The following is an 18,141-nucleotide window of genomic DNA, read 5'->3' as shown; positions in this document are numbered from 1 at the left end:
CAGGGGCTTTCCGCGGCATCCGCCCCCCCCCCGGGGGTGGGGGTTATGTTTATTTTCCATCGACTGATCCGCTCGTCGGCCCGAGTTCGCAGTGAGTTGATGATATTCATGCAAAACGATCCGAAAAAAGGATCGCCGGTCGGCGCTGTCTCGGTGTGTTGGTGCAAAAGTAATCAAACTTTGGGTTCCGTTTTTTCGCGTGTTTCGGTTTCCCGGCCTTTTGCTGGGATCTCTCGTGGGAAGCAATCCAAGGCACCACGCTCCTTCGGTCAAACCACCGTACGGGAGCTGTCCGGGCCGCCAGGCTCCACTTCAGTCGAACCCAAAAGCACCCAAAGGGATTATTTGCCTGAAACAGCACCAGAGAGCGTAATCAAAGTCAAACCATGAAACATGATAATCATCATCATCATCAGCAGCAGCAGCAGCAGCAGTAGCAGCATCTTGGGTTCGGCGTGTCCGAAGCGGGTCCGGAAACAGGCGGGAACAACGGATAAAGTCTTCATCATAACACGGTGGGCTTGGCAGTCGTCATAATCGACACTTTTTTCCCGTTCGGGTCCCATCAGTGGCCCTGAGTCACGCGACAAGAACATGAGCTACACACTGCGAGTGTCGAAACAATGGACGAGACGGTGAAGTTTCGCTTCGTTTCCTTCGGCGAAACTTTTTCTCCAACTCTGGCTCGGAGTCGGAAGCCGGAAAAAAGAAGCGAACCGCGGGAACTACGGAATACGCCCAAAGATGGAACATTCTTGGGTGGCCGACGGAGGAAAAGGGTTTTCCGACTGGACGGGGCCGATTTTTCCGTCCCGTGCTTCTGCCCGTTCGGGACCGGAACGACGGTAAAATGTCTTACTCTTCGGAGCGCCCCCTGGCGGCGCTGGCGAAAGTTGTCCGGGGCGAGGGCTCGCGCGCGCCGGAAGCCACCATTTCGCAATAGCTGTCCATTCGTTCGGTGATTAATATGCTTCTTCCTGGCGTTAATTACGGCGCGTCGGGTGGGCGAGATTATGGTCCATCGTCCGTCCGTCCGGGCATCGCATTGTGTGGGGATGCGCCGGTATCGGGAAAACGCCATTACGCAGAGACAGGAGAGACGCAGCGAGCTCGGACAGCGGAGGAAGAAAGCGGAACACGCTTCGCCGGATTCGGTCGGATTTGGGTTAGGGAAAGTTTATTCGATCTCATTTTTAGCATCCAAAATTCAATCAAAGTTTCATCCCGAACGGTGACAGTTTGGCGCCCGGTGTCCGGTCTCGGTGCTTAAGGGTGGTAAGTCGGTTAAGTTTTCTCTGCTGCTCGCTGGTTCTGTTCCTCCACGCGGTCCGCCAAAAGTTATATCGGGTAAAAGCGCCATTAATTTGGATTGACTCGTTATATTAGTTGCGGTGTGGTATAATTAGGCGCAAATTCGCAACAAACGTTTGGCATGGCGAATTAGTACACATCTTGGGCTCGTTTCAGTTGCCGCTCAGTTGCGGAAGCGATGTACGCGACGCTTCTGGGGTGAATATCTAAACGAATAATTTGGAGCTTTTAACTAGGAACCGCAAAAGGGAATGAAATCCATATGACCTGTTCCGTTTTTTTTGTTAAATGATGGTAGTAGTATTCATATTTTCCCTATTCGTATTAGTATTCACTAGTGAACTAAAAGGGCTGAATTTAACAGGTCCTCTGAGACAATGAATACCGTCATGACTGAAAGCGACAGGAGAATGAGCTATTTTTACGGTAACGAAGACTCATTTAAAATACAAGTTTAAGTTTCATTCACTTCAAGATTGAGGCAGTTATAATTCTCAACAAGGCAATCAGCCCTAGCTCAGGTTGGTGCTGAGGTATTAAAACTATTGTGCACTTAAAACGAAACGTTTCTTAGTGCACTTATTAATGGCCTGGTCATCTTTGAATCTTTGTCTAACCATCGCGTAATATTTCTTGATTCAATAGAGTTAGGAGCAGTCAGTGCTGGCTAAATATGGCCAAATGTATGTTTTCTGCGCTTTTCTCTACGGTCTGTTATGCCCATTGACTGTAATGAACGAAAACCTCGGTTTTTCTATCGTAGGTGCGCAATTTGGTAGAAAAGATTCTTGCCAAATCTTCTCTAAACATTTTTTCTTCAAAAACTAATTTGACCTAGCTGGAGATGTCTCCTGCCGGTAATCTATCGTCATTTACGTTTCGTTCTCCATAAGTAAACAACCTTGATACTTTTGTTAGAATCCTGCTCCATAAACTGGAACTTTTTCATAACTTACTACCGATGAATTTGACAGCCAATCAGTAGGAGGAATATAGTTGGAAGAGTTTAATCGATTTGAGTTCAATTTCGACTTGATAATCTGTTGGAAAATTAGGAGGATTGCGATCAAATCACAATTATAAGGATAGCGATTTGTTAAATTTCAACTTTTTAAGATCCAGTATTAAGATCAATTTGTAAGGAATAACCAATTGAACGAAAACTGAACTTTTGGACAAAATTCGAAAAATAAATAAGCTAATGTTCGAAAATGGTGCAAAAATTCAGAAAATGCTAATACAAGGTAAAAACTGGAAAGAATTAGGGGACTTAAAAGTTAAACAAAAAAGGAAACCTTTCTACCACATTTCGTCGCGTCGCAGGGGTGATTCGGTTTCCGATTTCCGATCGCACGAATTCCAGTCCGACACCCAACGACACGGGACAGTAAAAAGGGCGTGCGAATGCACGGTGAAAGGCAGGAAACAATAGAGCACCACACTGACGTTTCCTCTTTCACGTTTCGTCGCGAATCGTCATTCATCATTTTTGGGCCATATGTTTCCACGACCCCGATGGAACGGTGTTACAATGTTTGAGCGACGCACGCTACCGGCCACCAGAATATGGCGTATCGAATCCAATTTATTTTCTTTTCTGCGATGAAAATCAATTTTCACACACCAATGAGCTGCCGATGATGCTACGCGTGTGGTCGGTATTGGTTTGGTACCGCCAAAGGCAAAGCGCCTTTTGGGCGTACGATTCTCGGGTTAGGAGATGCTCACTCATCATGCCTCACGCCGGTATGTTCGTTTCGTCTGCTCGTATTGCCGTGCTATCGCAGCACTGTGAATGTTCAATCGAGTGCCAAATTGGGCCCATTCGATACAAGTCCGTCAGCCGAATGGCAAAAGGTTGCTTTGAAGGTTTGAAACAAATGGAAACCTAAAAATAGCCCGTCAGAGTGTTGGGCAAACGAAAGGTAGAAAGAAGAATAAAAAACGAGGAATGTTCTTGTTTTGTTTTAGAACTGTGTACTTAAGCATCCAGATTTCAGACTCTAATGGGGAAGAGGAATTTGGCTTAAGTACGGAGCGATTGGAGTTGAGTTTGCCCAAAATTGAGCGATAGTAATAAAGAGATTGTTTAGTCAGTAGTCAGCAGACTATGACTGCTACATACAACATTACCCGCTGGTCATTGAAATCTATTAAATTGAGGATTTTATTTGTTTTATTGGTCTTTGTACTTCAGACAAGTTGAGTGTTGGTCAACGATTCAAGGAGCCTAAACATCAATTCCTTTAATGTTCACAGAAACCTACAAAAATCTTTACCAGGATTTACCAGTTGCTGACTATTTCCAAATTAGAATAAGTGGCTCAACGGATTAGGTACCTCTTTGTTGCGAATTCGTCCTAAAAGCAGGTCTATCTTTAGGATTTTGGCGAATTGCTAGAAATGTCGTAGAACTGAGGAAAAACTATGTTGAGAAGTGCTCCGTTGGATTTTCAGTTCCTTCAAACGAACTTATTGGGCGGATCTTCGGAACGAGATGGCGTTGGCTTAATGGGATGTCAGCATTCTTGAGCATTAATGCAGTAGTTTGTGAATTAGTCGATTGCATTTTGGTAGTAGAAAGTTCAACAAAAAAAAGTACACATAAACTCCACATTCGGGATTTTGGGACGACTCAGTACGTCGCTGTCGATAGAAGCGTGATGTTTGACTGTTGTTCTATAGTTCGCCCCCTTTACTCGCCCAACGTGGGTTGATCACAAAAACTAAAAACAATGGGAACTCACCCCCACTCCAGATACCATTCGGCAGGGTCGCCCAACCCCAGCCGTGGCCCCAGGGCAGGGCACAGGCCAGCGATCCTTTCGGTTCCGCGTTGTCCTGGGCGCTCTTCTTGATGATGGCCACCGCTGCCTCGCCCTTCACCTTGGTCGTGTTGTTCTCGATGCTATGCCGGTTTTTCCGCCTTGCTGACACTTCCGAGCTGGTGGCCGCTAAGGATCGCACGAAACACAGGGAGAAAGAAAGAGAGATAGAGGCATAGCTGAATAGATTTGCACCCTCCTACGGGGCGCTTCGCGGACCCAAACTTCACTTACGCCGTATCCGAACGATTGGCCTCCGCAGGACACCGAGCAGATGTGGTTTATCAACAACAAGCTCGATCTGCGGCGGTGGTGGAAGCTACAAAAATAAAACACAGAAAGCCTACCGGTTAGCGGAGAGGTCAGAGAAGATGGATGCGTCGGCTTTCGGGCCTGCAGGCCTGTGGCGTATGAAGTTTATCGTCTGTGCCGTCGGACTGGGCTTTATTCACCCACGGAGGGCGGATAAATTCTTGTGGCTGCGGGCTGCGGCTTACCAACGCCACCAGCACCGTAGCAGGTGATCGAGCCCCGAACGTGCGGTTTGCCCGAGGTCTGCGGCCGTCAGTGATAGCCCGTCCCTAGGATGGTGTTTTACCTTTTGCAGATAGTTTTGGTGAAGCCAAATATTTTGGCAAGCCCTACCGTAGGCGCAAGGATTTTGTTTCCTTTTTTTATTTATGAGAGCTTAAAAAAATTAACTCCCGAGTAGCGCAGGACGGACAAGCAGGAAGATTCAACATCACCGCGGTTCACTGCCAGCAAGGTCAGGTTGCCGTGTGCCGTTCGTGGTAAGTGATGAAAACAAGAGGAAAATGGGTTCATACGGACGAGATAAACGAAAAATTCAATTAGGAATTAACGAAGATTGGTACGGAAGCTTAGTCGTAATGCAGTGTCTTATGGAGCCACACGGCGTCAACTACCAGGCGCCTCCTTTTGGGCGGTCGAAGGGGAGTGTTTTACCCAAAAGCGACCCCTACCGGCCGGCGGGGCCGCGCACCGGAAGTAAATTCTGATTACGCGCATTCTTCCATTTGCCTCGCTCTCGGTTTTGCGGTGGAGGTGAAGCGCCGTTCTTAAAATAAGACATGGAAACAACAACAGCGCATGTGAATGAAAGTCCTTTTACAATAATTTACCAAAACAAACCGAGCCGTAGTTTTCATCTTGGTCCTTTGGACTTTGTGAACAGTTTGTCTCAACCAATCCGCGGCAAAGCCGAAGCCATAAGAGCCTGAGTCATGTGGAGGCGCTAAGATTGTTTCAAGCAGCGAGTCTAACAAATCCTAAACTTTGTAGCAAAATAACGCAGCGCAGTTTTTCATCTTTACATTGCAGTTTGTTTTAGTAATAAAGTCTTCTCAGCATTCCAGTTTCGGTTTGTGTCTGACCAATCGCTTGACTGTTGAAAGCTCCATTTAGAATGAATCCATTTCGTTTCATTTCCGATTGCTCTTTCCACTTCAACCTTCTCGGCGTAGCCAGCCGTCCCCGTCCCAGCTTCGTGCTACAATATTTAGTTCGTACGTACTACATAGCGCGTCGAGCATGTGGTTCATCGAGCTTGCTCTATGTTCACTGTGACCCGGTCGTCGGCTTCTAAAACTAAGAAATAAAAACTGAAACTATTGGACATGCTAGTTTAAACATTAATTCTTACTAACTCGGTCGTTGAAACGCAAGAATTGAATGATCGGAGCTTTGTCAAGAGATTTCTCGTTTTAAAACACCCAATTCACTGATAATATTGAAATAATAATTTCAAAATGGTTTTTACTTCGTTAGTTACCAAAAGCAAACTCAATTCTATATAGCACGTACACATCGTTAACATTTTTTCCGTTAGTACATAAAATACTTGGATGAAAAATACATTGATTGATGTGGCGACTTGCAGTTTTTGGCACTGTTCATATTGTGTTGTTATAATTCTGTGTATAAATTAACACATCAGAGAAAGTGTATTCGTGTTTTGTTTGGTTGTAGTACTTTTATCATCTTTCCACCACAATATACTGTTTATTTGAGCAAGTATCTGCGAATATGCTGCGGAATTATAATTTCTACGAATTGACAAGTAAAAACAATCATCACAAACCATTATCAGAGACCCAAGAGATGGGACCACAACCCATCAATCGGATTGAAGTTTGTGTCTTCTGAACAATCGAGAAAATGAAAGCAAAGATTCTGGCCCATCGAATGACAATGTTTCGAAAGTGTGCGATGCTGTTTCATAAGAAGATTGTTACGTAAAAAATTGGGGTCGCATGCTGGGACGCGTACGGCTGGCCGCATCGAGAAGGTCGAGGTGGAAAGAGCAATCGGAAATGAAACGAAATGGATTCATTCTAAATGGAGCTTTCAGCGGTCAAGCGATTGGCCAGACGGAAGCCGAAATTGGAATGCTGAGAAGACTTTATTACTGAAGAAGCGCAGGTATATAGGTTAGCAGGGTCCTATGTTTCGGTTCGGTCCATTTTGAAGATTGAACAAATTTGCAATGTGAAGATGAAAAACTGCGCCATATTATTTTGTTGCTAAATTTAAGATTTGTTAGACGCTAGCCATAGCGCTTCCACGGTACTCGTGCTCTTATGCGTCCCGCTATCCCGTGTTGTACATTTCGTAACGACACCCAAGACAAAGTCGAATCAGTCTACACAAGAATGGCTTCTACTGCTGCCCAGTAACGTCCATACAATTTACCGTAGCAAATGAAATTGCAAATAGCGACCGTCGGCGAATGGCGAAGCATCCGATTCACATTTTTTAAATATTTTATTTTACTTCCACTTCCGAACCGCCGAACGAAATTGCCGTATCGGATTTGCCGGTCGAAAGTGGTTTATTGTATTGTGCTACATTTTAATTGATTGTTGCCGATCGAGTCGCATCCGGCCGGCTTCACCGCGATGGAAATTTAATATTTTCTCGACCCTCGGCGGCAGTATGATTTGCTCGGTGGGCCGGGGCCAGCCTACGAAATGGGTCGGCAACAAGAATAAAACGAGTAACTTACCGTTTTCGTAATAGCAGTAATCCAGTCGCTGTGAAAATAAAAGAAACAACACAGAGAGAGATAGAAAAAGAGAAAGCACGAAAGGGAGTAAGCGCGGAGCCCGAAAAAGAAAGAAACAGAAACCATGGCCCGGGAGCGTTCGCTGAAAAATCGTTGAAAGCTTTTCGAAGGCGATAGCAGAGTAAATGTCTTAAGAAGTAGCACAACAAAAACGTGCCAGTTCTCGGGCCTAGGACTAAGGCCCGGGGTTGCTATGTATTGACCGAAAAAAGAAAAAAAAGGACCTTCCGGAATCCGCAAAGAACGAAGCATCGAAACAAAGCATTATCAAGGTTCGCGAATCCCCCGATGAAAGGATGGAAAGAAATTCGTTTAGCCAATCGAGAAACGAGTTGCGGCGCGCGTTTCGGAGAACGATACGTTGACGGGAATTAGGTTTAAGCTGTGGTTTCTCGACTGATGCTCCGTCTTTGCTTGGGCGCATCATTTTCACATTCTTTCTAACATCGCTCCGTCAGTAAGATTTAATAATTGGCGCTGATTAGATCAGGGAAGAGATCAAACTATTAAAAGATAACGGGCTGCGAGATGAGATTTGCTAACAGAGTTTGGGGAATTTTTGTGAGCGTTGTTAAAGCGATTCACGTAACTTCATGCGCAATTTTTTTTACTCCATTACTGTGCACCAAAGATTTTAATTTAAAATTGTAAGTTCGTCTTTTGAAGTGGTACAGGAAGTAGAAAAAGGAGTGCCAGTCGGCCTTGAGCATAATTGGAAATAATGAGTTCGATGAAGCTAGTTGTTTTGACTGTTTTGAGGTGATAAATTTTAATAAACTTATAATTGATAAAAAAATACAAACTAAGTGCTACAAACAGACTCTAAATACTCGTATTGTGAAAGAGTTGGCACCCATTGGTAAACTTCTCCACTTGTCCGATCTATGATTATTAGTTGAATAACGGTATTTTAAGGTGCCTATCGGACTCCAGTTGGCCTATCTGGGAGGTACCAATATTTGTACAGCGATCGGCACCATTAATTGAAATTTATGAAATAAAACAAACGAAACCCGCAAACAATACACGTGCCAGTGTGCCGTTGGAAAAGAAAGTTTAAGTTCCTAACTTCCCCAACCAGTACGTGCTGCGCGAGCGGACCGTTCAATGTCGGTGATGTTTATTTTAAGTTTAGATTTCGCCCACGTGCCTGAAAGCTCTGTTCTAAAAATAGGACCACACACACACACAGCCGGGTGTTAGTTGAGCGTACGGCGGATGAACGAATCCTTTGCAGTGGACGGTGGCTGGCGCCGATTCTTCAAAGTACTCTCTGGGGAATTGTCCAGGAGTGGGCACTGATTAAAACTGATTACGTTATGCAGACACACGTAATGGCGTGGCGTGAACACCAAGCTGTTCTATATCGGTAGCTCCTACGGCCAGGTTCTATCAGTTACCGCCTACAAACCCGCATCCCTCTTCGCTCGTAAAGCAGCGTAAAGACCGGTTAGTGGAACACCGCCCAGCAGGTGGCCAGCAATGTGTGGCCGAAGGCTGTCCTGGCTGGTGCGTAGTTCGTGTTCGGTTTGCGTCATCACGCTACGAATGCCGGATCGTCCTAAAGCGTGAGTCCTGTGTGAGTTTTACAGGTGAAACTTTTGCGGCAAAAAACTGTCCGAATATTTAACAGAACGACACCTACACTGGGAACCGATTGGTATGTCCCCCGTTGTTGGAAGTTCCAAGTTTATATTAGCAAGTATTTGGGTTAAACTAACTAACCAGCTAACTAACATGCCTGAGCGTTTCTGGAACGCTGTTCTTCGTGGTGTTTTTATTTTCAAAGACCGTGGTTTGTACCAATCAGTTAAAAGCTGTGCAGGGACGATCATGAGTGCCTGGTTGGACTCTGTTAGTGGCCAGTGAGGTGGTACTCTGCGAAAGACCTTTTTCAGGAACTTGGATTTTACGTATAGATATTCGGCGATATAGTTTGTAGAAAGAGCATCGACAAATGGTCTTTGTGTTGTGTTTTCGCTAGTCTGCGTCTAGGTTTAAGGTCTCTAATATTTTTTCCCCGACATAAATCTTCTCCAGCAGACGATGAGATCCCGACTCCGACGAACAAGGTATGCCGTCTAGACCATGGTACCACTTTTAAGGTCGAACCCTGCCGGTCACCGAGCTTAACAGTGGCAGTGGCAGGGTCGCACCCGTGGCAAAGTTTCATAACGGCGAAGTTGAAGTTTTACCCCGGTCCATCCGCTAATTGTTGGCTGTTCAACGAAACGCGCTGCGACTGGAGATCGAAGTAAGAAATTAAAACTTTTCGTCCTCGCGTAGCAATTTCACACACCACAATACCTACCGTTACAAACCGCCTGGCGGGAAACCCAATTTTACCTGCGGAAGTTCTAAGCATGATGTCGGGTCGCGTTTGTTGTGGAAAGTTAATTTGGCTTCCGCACTACCACGTGTAGCTACCAGATAGCCCGGGAAAAGGTTCTTCATTACAGTCTTGCTACTTGCGCCGTTGATAATCGTTTGGTTTGTCTCCCAAAAAGGCTACCGAAGGCAACCGTAGACACCTTAAAGAACGCTCCGCCCAGACGGCGTTCGCAAAAGGTAGGATGCTGTGCTGTAGTGTGTGTTTTGTTTCTGCTGCTCATGCAACACTTAAAGCACCATCTGGTCGGGGGATGCTAGCGAATCGATAAACCATAAACCTTCGCCTTAGCGGGACATTGGTGCCGGTGCCCAAGGGATCGCTGACGTAACCGTAGCGCTGGCGCTGGTCAAAAACACACCGGTCGGGAGGTTCTTGTTGCGCGTTTGGTGAAATGTTTGGTCCATTTCTTTCCGAGCCACCCCACCGCTGCTGCGAATTGGCTCTGTAAATCCTGGGAAAAGGAGCCATCGGGCTACAACACGGCGCGTGGAAGATACGGTCGTCCGCTTGAATAAAGTATGTTAATATTCCCGGCTGGTGGAGTTTCTCGACGAAACGACAGGCACCACGTTCGGACGTAGGGCCAGACGCTGCAAAGCTCCCGTTGAGCGGCGCTCGGTTTAAACTGAGCGACAAATACCTGGTTCGGAAGCACCGCGGCTTAGACGAGCTTCAATAATAATCAACTCAAAATTGATTGCAGTCGCGTCGACTGCTAGGCGGAATGAGCGAGAGAAAAAGGGTGTGTGCCGTTGACAGATGGCCGTCGGCTCCAACAACTCGATCGACTCATCCCGATATCCGAGGAGCGGAGCTTACTGGGGGACCGACTGAGTAAACAGCAATCGAACTCCAATCCGTATCATCGCGCCCAGGATTTGCGAGGCGTTTGTGTGCAGCTCGGCGTTATCTCGTCCAGGACTCCCAACTGGCGCTTCGGCCGCCGATGACGGTGATGATGCGCCGGGCGGGCTATGCTTGTTGAGCAAGCATACGCACACACACACACACACAACGGCCAAAACACAGAGAGGCTGGCTTGTTTGTCCAACCGAAATGACGGCGCAAACTGTTATCGCTAATTTATGTCAACAAATTCGTTCGGCTTCTCAGCACCATGGGAACCTCCATCGTGTCCGCGGCCGCGGCACCTTCGCCACCCAAGAGTTCGGTTTGGCGTTTTGAGATCGTTATTTTGTTCCGCCCAAACAGCCAACGGCCAACAGCGAGGTCAATACCTCGGGGGTGTGTCCAGCTACGTGTTGTGTGTGTGCGTGTTCATCCTGGTCCTCGATTATTACCGCTCGATTGTTTGAGTTACTTTTCTTTTGTTTCATTATACATGAAGCTCTCCACGAAGTGGCAGCTCGACGGAAGCATTACGATTGCCTACGCTCCAGGCGCTTAAAGCGAAACTTAATCTTTCATCGCGCGGTCTCCGGGGCCAAAAGAGTCGAACGGTTGATGTCGTGCCTCGGAATGCGGCCCCCGGATCTCCGTTGGCCAAAGTGTCCCGCAACGCGCCGCTGTAGGTTCGTACGTTGGCATTTGTTCGGTACGCGTGTACTCTTCTTTGCGCCTCAGACAGTCGGGTGGTCGTAAAATAAACGAAACAAATAAAAATGGAAAACAACAACCTACGGGCCGTATGTCCTCGTCCGCGAGCGTTGGTCCTATTTGTTTGGGATGCTCGTGATTAGAGAGATGGGTATTTGTTTTGCTGCGAGAGGATAGCCCTTTTGTGACCAGCGGACGAAAGCCCTTGCGCAACCTTACGGGAGCAGCAACAAGTCAGCAGAATTTGCCAAAATCTCCTGACTCGGCAAACGGTCTTCGGCTGGCTCGGGATTTGCATAACAATCCCTTTTCAATCCCAATCCAACGACGGGCTGGGCTGATGTATTCGAGCCTTAACCCGTGTGACCTTAGCGACCCGCACCGACTCACGGTGCCCAATGTTTGTCGAGCAAAACACAAGCGGACGTTACAATTGCGGCCGGGTCCAAGGAATGTATCTTCTGCCGAGAAGCGGCCATTCTTCGCTTTTGGCATGTTAAGCATGCACATGCTAGTCGTTTTGAATAATAATCCTTTTGTTTGAGTTGGAATATCTAAAATGCAATTCATTGCCATTGAGTGTAATAATTGAAAACGGTGAAAAGGTATGCTGAAATAAATGAACAGAACACTATAAAAGTGTAACGAGAACTGCCTATATAATAAAAAATAACGAAAAAGTCCTATGCAATAAGGTTATGCAATCGCATGATCTTTTCGTTGGTAATGAAAATAGGGTCCGATATGCCCATCAATTAAGAACTGGAAGTGCTGTTGATGAATGATAATGACACCTTCATTTTATCTTAAATAAAAAAAAATACAGTATTGAGTTGTCATCATGGTTTGCTAACGAATGTACAGCAGACATTGAACAGATAATTAATCCCTAAGGCAAAAAACCAAACTGCATCCTTTTCAGATTGAACCGATAATACTCTCGGTGGGCTGTTTGGTGCCGCAACGTCCCCAATGCAATGAGTGCAAAGTTTCCCGGGGTTCCATTAACATGCGCACACGGAACATGTAAATTACCGAACCAATGCCGCAAACCAATCGCAGCATGGAAAAGCTTTTAAAAATGAATGCGATGCTCCACGGGGCCTCGGTGTCGATTCGAATCAGCCCCTGGTCAATGGCGGTCCCGGCCATGGGACCGTCGTACGATGGTCCGAGCATACCACCACCTACCTGACTTCCTCCTCTGACTTTGCGATCATCCAGTACACTTTCGAGCGCTTCCGGCGGGACCCGAGGGCGATCAGCTGCGACACGCTGACGCCATCCGGCAGCGGTGGCCGCCGTGGTATCTGCCCGGTCCAGTGTGCTATCGCCAGCATTTCCGGTGCCTCCTTGACCAGAATTTTTCCCGCAGGTGACGACCGTCCCGGTTCCTGGTGTGCGGCGTCGAGAAAATCGGGGCGAAACGATGACAAATAATGATTAATTGATTTTTTCGTCTTTGGTGACGACGATCAGGCTGAAGGTCGGCCAAGGTTGGCCGTCGGCCAGATAGGCCGGGCTAGAGGAGCGGGCTGGGGCTAGGGGGGGCTCCCGGCAACACTAAGAAGCGACGCCGCTCGCTAATGGAATGGAAGAAAGGATTTCCGGAAAATTGTTTTCAATTAAAAACTCCCGGAAGCGAATGGCTGAGTGGTATCGATTTTCGTTCTCGAAACCGTCGCGACCCGTAACGGCTGCGTATGCACCACGGTGCCGAACAACGTCACCAGATTTTTCAAGTGCAACGGGGAAATGAAAAAAAAAGCGAGAACTGGAATGGAAAACTGCGATTAGCTGGACCAAGTGAGTTTCCCAGGCAGGTCCTTCCGATTGTGGACCAGGAGGGTCTTTGCAATTGAATAAGGCTTGGGGCTTAAACTAACGCCTTAGAAACTGATCTACCTGCCAGCGGATTTTACGATCTACGAACGAACCACAAAGATTTCATTTTGAAGAAAATTTTTCAATTTTATGTTTAAAATAAAGAAGCTGGCATCAAATTGTGTAGTAGTCCAAGTAGTCCTAAGTAGTAACCACTGAATATATTAGTAGCATTCCGATACTCTTTTCTAAGGTATAAGGCTTAGCCCAAAAGACCGCCAGCACGAACACAGCAATGTTCGGTGTGAACAGTCTTCCATGCCAAGGGTTCTGGGGACTTGCACGACTGCAGTACGTGCCATTCTTTGATTAGAACTGGCCATAAATATGCAGCAGGTTCGACCTGCTTTGATGAAAACTACGACTTGGACTCCAAGCGCTTTTCTTGGTTATAGGTAGAAGCCAGCGCTAACGAACGGAGCGTGGTCGTTCTCTATAAGCAAACGGGTAGGTAAAGAGATGCCTTCGAAAGGTAAATATTTAACAAGAGCCGCAATGCACACCCAACACGGACTGCTGTTTTGCATGTCATGATCGATCGTGGACGTCATCGCCGTTGCCACTGGAGCTTTAATGAAGGCGAGCAGCAATAACTCAAAGAATGGTAAGCTTCAAAGGATCGGGCACCACTTTCGGAGGGCAACAGCCAATGGTTGCAGCCAACTGTTACACTTTAAGCCATACATCTTCACATCACTGGTAGCAGCCAGAGGCGTACGAAGCCGAGCTTTAATGTGCATGTAAAGCTGGCGGCTGCCTGACAGCAGCATGACAAGGGTCGGCCAGTCAGCTTGTGGCCGGGCAAAATCCGGGCTCATTTCGCCTGCACTCAACCAACACACGCGCCTGCGAAGCGGCACGTACATGGACATGGGCCCGAACCAGTGCTACGGATTGCTGTCGCACGTGCCACGAACAGGAACGCTGGAACAGCGATCCGTGATCCGGCCGGGCCGGGGTCTCACGTGAATTGAACGTAATATGTTGGAAAATGTGATACGGATTGACATGTGGAGGACACTAATGCGGCCAGCGATCCCGGTGGCACCTAATTGATTCTGGACGAGGGGCTCATTTCCGGAGTGGCCCAGCTTTTGCGTAGATGCGCTGTATTTTTTTGCCTACTGGTGGTGGTGTGGTTATTTAGTTATGGAGTCGTTGGAAGAATGGGAATGGATGTGAAACCATCCCCGAACCTCTGCTTACCGTGAACCAGGCCATGGTGGAATCATCGTACAGGACAACCCATTCTTCCGACCAGCGGCTCCACAGGACTTGCTCTGGGAAAGAGATGTAAAGCACAGAAACGAGAAGAGAACGTAAGAGACAGTCAATCCAATGGCCTTCTTGTGGGGGCGAAACAAGAGACTCCGCCAGTCCTACCGCCCAAACATGAGTAAAGGAAAAGGGCTGAGCTTGTTGTTGACGTGAGATGTGTGTTTGTATGTGTGTGTTTGTGTGTGATAAAACAGATTTCTTGTGGGCCAGCTTTTGGCCGTCCGTTTCTTTTTCTGTGCGTTCACTGTGTAGTTAAGGAACATTTGCGCCAAACAATACGGCGCCCCAACACTGGCCTATCTGCCGGCTTCAGGGCGCGTGTTGGAAAAGCAGAGATAACACCGGAAACAATGGCAGCAGGCCTCCGTGGTCCGATCGATTCGGAACGAGGTTACTCCAGGACACTCGGGGATCGGGGTGGCACGAGTTGTTGTTGTTGTCGTTGAGATATTCAATTATGGAACGCTGTGTGCACGGAAAGAACTCAGGCGTAGGGACATACCGAAGCAACCGTCTTCGAATGTGTGGGGAATTTTCCGAAAAAGGAATTTCCGTGCGTGTTATTCATCATTTTTATCGAAAACCCACAAACGGTACGGGTTCGGCAACTGAATTGCCAGACAACGTTCAGAAGGGATTCCTTCGTCATTCATTTCCATACGCCGGGTCGCAAGTTGCGTGGAGTTGGTCCTTGCGGGAAATGCTTGGGATCAGCACGGTTCTCTGTGCCGAAGCAGTGCCTGCAGACACCGAGCACCTTAGGTTCCCGAGAGGGTTCGGGAAGCCCCGACTGCAAGTCATGCATGTTCACCTATCGCTGCCCTGTGCTGCTGTGATTGTTTCAAGGTCATCGTATCGATACACGTGCGATCTGTGCCTATCTTTGGCCTTAGTATGGTGTGCCCACAAGCTTCGGCCATTCCTAGCGGTTCTACCGCTTATGGCTACTCAATTTCTCATCAACACTTTTCCCATTTGAAAGTCGGCGACTGCTGGTGGAAAGAAATTTTTCATTAAATTCAGGCACAAGATTTGGAGGGAACGAAATCATAACTCTCGGCGTGCGCCAAGGAGGCACTTATCACCATCAAACCGGTGCGTTTGGGTCTTGTTTAATTTCCTCTCATCCTTACTTTTTCTTCCGGTGCCACGAGCCAACCATCCCAACCGTCTACTCGACCGTCGATTCCATCTTTTGCCACCGGTCGGCCACCGTGACGCCTCGAACCGGTTCCTAGTTGGTTCTGGGGAGGCGAAAGTCAATTTTGAAGCCACTTCTTCGCCATTAACCTCGCCTTCGCCTTCTCCACATCAAACCATCAGCCCCAGCAAGCTACGGCGATGGAGACGCAAACCTGGTGTGTGTATGTGTGTGTGTTACCTGATGTTTAATTAAATTTATTATCACTACACACTCCCGCACTCGCTCTTTCTAGCTGGGCAAAGCGGGAAAGCTGCTGGGGATTGAGCTCTGGTGAAAGCGTGGATTCACTTCCTGCACCGAATGTCATTAGGAAGCCTCGGGATCCTTTGGGGGAAATGAAAATTGACACGGGTTTTATGGTAAATCATGGCCCGTCGGTGACATCGCCTGGCTGGCGTGGGAAGGATTTTCGTTTTCCGACAGCCTGATTGTGGGTTGCAGGAGCCAAAGCCACCAAAGCCGGTATATCCCACGAAAGTCCAGCGGGTCCGAGCTTGTGGCCTCCCATGCTAGTGGTCGGAACGAACGTAAGGCACTCATTAATCATAACACTGGATCGATGATCCTAATGATGCTGGACACCGAGACCGACCGACCCAATCGTATGCACTACCGAGGGTCCTTCGCGCTGAGTTAGCCTTCAGAACCTTCTGTCGTTTCCTGTGCGGAGTCAAATCGATGCAGTCCTCGCTAGCTAGAAAAAAGTGGAACCAGAGAAAACGGACTTTCACAGATTTCCTCTGTCTACGTAGGCCAAAGCAAACGGAAAGGTAATTCGACTTGGTCGTGACACGAAGCACCCAACGAAGTGCCATCAATCATTTTAAGGCTACCGTAATTGGAAGTATTTGCATCAGACATCCCTTCTGGTGGGCGTTCCTTGCGGCAACGGTTTTATTAGTCCGGCGTGTGTATTGGAAGGCGTGGAAGGATATTGACGTATACCCCCTTTTTTTGTGGCCTGCTTGAACGCTAATTATGTTTAGACTCTTTTCTACTTGTATGATTATTTTGTATGCTTCATTACATCGGAAAAGGGTTGAGGTTGTGCTTAACTTAGGTGGTTACCTAAATAGTTGCGTTGGCTTGATCAATTCCAGGACAATCTGATTTCAATCTAGAACAGTCATTTTGACCTAGCAAGGGAAGAAATAACTTTTCAAGACAAAATCAAGCTTTCCCTTAATCGTTTTAGGACAAAACTATGCAGCGAATCCAACTAGGGGTTCAGCCAGTAGCAATTTTAATCTGAATAGTTACCAACATTCAGTCAAAAATTCATCCATATATGGTTTCTTTTACGTCAAACCTAACATGTTGAGTAATTTAGGCACCTTGGTTGCTAACTATTTCTTTTATAAATTAGGGTGCGACTAGTTCTAAGTTGAACCTGTAAGTTGTCAATAAGACTACGTAGCTCGTTGACTGTGTGTTGTAATAAAAAATAAATGGTTGCACAAATAGTTACTATAAAATTTTATGTTTTGCAGCAAATATTCTTCGCAGGGATTGCTTGAAATCACAAAATATGGAAGACAACTCAGTTGGATCAAAAACATAAATGTTTAAATGTTATGAAATAATTAGAAATAGTAGTCAATGCTATCGTTCATGCTGTTTCTTTGCACTAACGAAGTCGAACATATTTATTTATCGAAGTATTTCGTTTTCAAACCGCCAATGGTATCAAAATGCGTCGCTAACTGCTTGGAGAGATTCCAGATAAGAATTTGCCAATCGCAACAGGACTTTAAAACCGCTCGGAACAGGATTCTTTCTACGGAGGATCTTGTTTGAGTCTGGGGCTTTAACGGAACTGGTATCGCGAAGATTTAATATCGTTTCTGACAAGTCGCGTTGTGTCGGTTGTCAATTAGCGTTACACTTGACGCCATGCGACGACGAGTATGATGATGATTTCTGGGAATGTCAGTCGTTGTAAATGTGTAACGTTTTACCACAACCGACACTGGTTTCGCGGAAAGTGCTCTCCTTCTTCCGGGAGATGGGTGGCCAACGGTAAACCTGCACAGAGATCGTGAGTGATGTACTGGGAGGGGATAATGCAAAGAACCGAGCGCGAACATTCCGAGAAAATTCTGGCCCATCGCTCGCGTCTGGGAAATAAAAGTTCGCTTGTAATGGAAAGACACCACACTCATAGGAGACAACAGCGTAATGGTTGCTGCTATTCGGTAGAGTGAGGTGTACTCTAAACACCCATTGTACATACACAGCACATGAAAGTACATATCACAGTACAGTGACAAGCTCTCGTAAACCACTCAGTAGCGTGTTAAATATTGAATCGATCTTCACGCAACGTCTCTCGCTACGTTAGGCCATTTCTATCGATCTTGGACCCATCCTTCTTTCGGATGCTGATCGGATATCGAATTCAAGTGAACGGGAACGACGAGAATTGTCTGAAATGGTGCTAAAATCCTAGTATTGCCTTCATTTGGTGAAAGCATTAAAAAGCCCCAAAAAATAGAATGCTGACTGCATCCTTCAGATGGTAACAATGATTGCCTACCGTTGGCAGAGCAACGCTGCGAAAATATACAATGTCGACAATGTAAACTTAATGGTAACGGTCTTGCGT

At 46.8% G+C, this 18,141-nt stretch overlaps 1 protein-coding gene across 1 annotated transcript in view; it reads right to left on the bottom strand.

The window, feature by feature from the left end:
- Positions 1–18,141, bottom strand: part of LOC128273706 (uncharacterized) — a 37,465-nt gene that overhangs the window by 1,815 nt on the left and 17,509 nt on the right. The window contains exons 4-8 of the mRNA XM_053011732.1: positions 14,261–14,334; positions 12,362–12,564; positions 7,162–7,189; positions 4,371–4,455; positions 4,059–4,265 (exon numbers count right to left, since the gene is read on the bottom strand). Coding sequence (XP_052867692.1) covers positions 4,059–4,265; positions 4,371–4,455; positions 7,162–7,189; positions 12,362–12,564; positions 14,261–14,334 — 597 coding nt within the window. The remainder of the gene's footprint in view (positions 1–4,058; positions 4,266–4,370; positions 4,456–7,161; positions 7,190–12,361; positions 12,565–14,260; positions 14,335–18,141) is intronic.

This window comes from Anopheles cruzii, chromosome 3 (genome assembly GCF_943734635.1).
Source record: "Anopheles cruzii chromosome 3, idAnoCruzAS_RS32_06, whole genome shotgun sequence".
In the NCBI taxonomy this organism is placed as follows: domain Eukaryota; kingdom Metazoa; phylum Arthropoda; class Insecta; order Diptera; family Culicidae; genus Anopheles; species Anopheles cruzii.
This window is presented reverse-complemented; position numbering and strand designations above follow the sequence as displayed.